At 52.7% G+C, this 3563-nt stretch overlaps 1 protein-coding gene across 1 annotated transcript; it reads left to right on the forward strand.

The window, feature by feature from the left end:
• Window positions 1-641: 641 nt before the first annotated feature.
• On the forward strand, window positions 642-1695 carry LOC119309919 (NADPH-dependent aldehyde reductase-like protein, chloroplastic). The gene has a single exon (XM_037585823.1). The coding sequence runs from the start codon at window positions 701-703 to the stop codon at window positions 1478-1480; it is 780 nt and encodes a 259-aa protein (XP_037441720.1). The 5' UTR covers window positions 642-700; the 3' UTR covers window positions 1481-1695.
• The last annotated feature ends 1868 nt before the right edge of the window (window positions 1696-3563 follow it).

Below are 3563 nucleotides of genomic sequence, written 5' to 3' on the forward strand. Positions count from 1 at the left end.
CTATAGGGGGCCGGTGTGCGTGGAATCAGACTGTGCATCAATCATCACAACCCTGAACAATAGGGCGACAAACCACTCGGCGCTTTTTCCCCTAGTTACAGATATCTGGCACCTCGGGGAGTTGTTCAAGGAGGTGTCGTTCAGGGCCACGAGAAGATCCAGCAACAAGATGGCGCACGAGCTCGCTGCTCTTGGGAGGAAACAAGGAGACTGCTTGCTAGGAGACGTAATTGTTCTACTTCCTTGTTCGTTGTATAAATTGTGGCTGGGTTGATCCAAAAAAAAAAAGAACAGGGTTGTGGAGCTCTATGGTTGTTACCTAGCCGCCACCACAAACGATCGAGCAGCAGCGAAGCTGCCGTACGTCATCAAATGTGTCATCGAAAAGAATAAGGTTAGAAAGATCTGGTGGGTGGTCGTGTTCAAGTGTTTCACCACCTGGAATTTTGAGAGCCTCGTGGTCATGATCAGTATCAGTCCATACGTCACTCTGTACGCCATTGTGTACGTCGGACTGCTGTACGTCGGACTACTTCCCATGCCTATATAACGCATCGCCGTTTTACAGCAACGGGGCAAATTAACCTGGTGCACAAACAAGAAACAACTACAGAGCAGACACGTAAAGTGAGCAAGAAAATCGTGAGCTAAGTCACTCGCGCCACGTACCGAGCCAGCAGTCCGCTTGGGTTTTGTTGCCATGGCAGCAAGCGCGGCGCCGCTCCCGCTCGACGGCCGCGTCGCGCTCGTCACGGGCGGCTCGCGCGGCATCGGCCGGGAGGTGTCCTCCCACCTGGCCGCCCTCGGCGCGCGCGTCCTGATCAACTACGCGTCGGACTCGGCCAGCGCCTCCGCGCTCGCCGCGGAGCTCAACTCACGCGGCCTCGGCGGCCTCCGCGCCGCGGCGGCCCAGGCCGACGTGTCCGACCCGGCCGCCGTGCGCGCGCTCTTTGACCGCGCCGAGGAGGCCTTCGGCTCCCCGCCGCACATCGTGGTCGCCTGCGCCGGCCTGCTCAACCCCAAGTACCCCGCGCTAGCCGACACCACCGTGGAGGACTTCGACGCCATGTTCGCGGTGAACGTGCGCGGGACGTTCCTGGTGTGCCGCGAGGCTGCCAATCGCGTGCCGGCCGGCGGCGGCGGCCGCATCGTGACCTTCTCGTCGTCCATCATGGGCACGCTCCTGCCGGGCTACGCGGCGTACACGGCGACCAACGGCGCCGTGGAGGCCATGACCAGGATCCTGGCCAAGGAGGTGGCGGCCAAGGGGATCACGGCCAACGTGGTGGCCCCGGGGCCCGTGCGCACGGAGCTGTTCCTCGCCGGGAAGGACGAGGCGTTCCTCAAGAGGGTGGAGGCACAGTCCATGGGGCGCATCGCCGAGACGACGGACGTGGCGCCGGTGGTGGCGTTCCTGGCCAGCGACGCCGCCGCGTGGGTGAACGGTCAGGTCATCAGGGTCAATGGCGGGTTCGCGTGAGCTACTAAAATTTAGTTTGTTTTTTCTAGAGAGAAATTTAGTTTGGGGTATGCTAGTTAATTTTTGTTTTTGAGTCACGTTTGAGGTATGTATTTTTTTTTCTCTCTCTGTTTGTGTAGGCTTCGGTTGTGTTCTGTCTTTTTCTTATGGTGGTTTTCGGATCGTTGTTTCGGCCTGGGTTTGCTATGTTTTTTTCTGACGGGTAAATAACTTTATTTCTCAAATGATAGAAAGATCATTTACAATGAGATGAGAAATAAAGTCCGGGGTGGAACTCTCCCAAACCTCAGAAGCTCTAATGCTAAGAGTGTTTTGCAATACTATCAGCTACACTGTTGGCTTTCCGGAAACAATGAACCACATCGGCCTTTGATAGTTCCTTCCCAAGAGATTTACTTTCAGAAATGATTGCTGTTTCTGGGCCTAGATACTCATGTTGGTTTGTTGCCTCAATAGTGTTCATACTATCGGATTCAACTATTACTGAATTGCATCCAATTTTTGCAGCCAAATAGAATCCATTACGGATCGCTGCTATCTCTGCCGCTTCTGCATTCTGTACATGTGGTATGAACCATGAAGCTGCAGCTATGAACCCGTCCTGATCATCTCGAGCTACTGCTCCTGTAGCTCCTTTCATAGTTTTCCCACAGAATGTAGCATCTACATTAATTTTAACACTCCCCCTGGTTGGTTTTCTCCACATGTGATCGCGCTGCCTTTGCGGTCGATTAGGAGTAGATGCGCGCACAAAGTTTGTTGCTAAAACTTTGATAGAAACTGTAGTACAGTCAGGTGGCCTTACAGGTTCTCCCTTAACAAGCTGACGCCTCTGCCACCAAATATACCAGCTCGCCACTGCTACTAGCTCTGCCATTGGAATCTCGCCTATCAATGTTTGCTGTCCCATCAGAGTATCCATGGTGATAGCACCAGATCGATCTTCCAGGACTGATCTTTGTATCTCTCGTTTCACCCCAAGTTCAGTCCATATATCCAATGCTCGCTTACATGTAAATAGGCAATGTTGCGAGTCCTCAAAACCAATGCGGCAAACAGGGCACTGTGCGGAAGTTTGGATATGTCTATCTGCTAGTGTACCTCGACACGGTAAAGCCCCTCGAAGCACTTTTTTTAGAACGAAGACGCACGAAGCGTCCGGCTTTAAATTAATAAAGCCCACCGACAGGCAGCATCCAACGGAGTACATTACAGGAATAACCAGCGAAAGGATAAAACTGGCCACAGCCCAAAGTACTAAACATGCAACTGGCCTCCGCCTGGAAAGAAAGTGAAGAAACAGTGGCTCAACAGGCAGCCAGACATAAAAAACGCCAAAATAGCTCCAAGAGCAGCAATTTAGGTACGGGCTTCCACCTGGATCATGCGGATCCGCTCCATGGCTTCCATCATCCGATCTGCATCACGCTGTTTCCCCAACGGAGTCCATGTCTGTAGGAACACATGGCATTTGAAAATAATGTCAGCAGGATGGTTAGGAAACTTGTGTTCGATAGTCATCTTATTGCGGATGGTCCAAAGAGACCAGCACAGCGCCCCTACGCAGCGCCACAACACGCGTCCGAAACTACCCCGCTGCGCAAGAAGGATTGTCGGTGTCAAAACCGGCGGATCTCGGGTAGGGGGTCCCAAACAGTGCGTCTAGGCGGATGGTAACAGGAGACGAGGGACACGATGTTTTTACCCAGGTTCGGGCCCTCTTGATGGAGGTAAAACCCTACGTCCTGCTTGATTAATATTGATGATGTGGGTTACAAGAGTAGATCTACCACGAGATCAAGGAGGCTAAACCCTAGAAGCTAGCCTATGGTATGATTGTTGTTCGTCCTATGGACTAAAGCCATCCGGTTTATATAGACACCGGAGAGGGCTAGGGTTACACAGAGTCGGTTACAAAGGTAGGAGATCTACATATCCGTATCGCCAAGCTTGCCTTCCACGCCAAGGAAAGTCCCATCCGGACACAGGACGAAGTCTTCAATCTTGTATCTTCATAGTCTTGGAGTCCAGCCGATGATGATAGTTCGACTATCCGGACACCCCCTAGTCTGGAACTCCCTCA

Source organism: Triticum dicoccoides, chromosome 1B, assembly GCF_002162155.2.
Source record: "Triticum dicoccoides isolate Atlit2015 ecotype Zavitan chromosome 1B, WEW_v2.0, whole genome shotgun sequence".
Classification (NCBI taxonomy): domain Eukaryota; kingdom Viridiplantae; phylum Streptophyta; class Magnoliopsida; order Poales; family Poaceae; genus Triticum; species Triticum dicoccoides.

What these genes read in the sequence shown, in the direction of transcription:
- LOC119309919 (XM_037585823.1), top strand. Translation starts at nt 701, where the DNA reads ATGGCAGCAAGCGCGGCGCCGCTCCCGCTCGACGGCCGCGTCGCGCTC.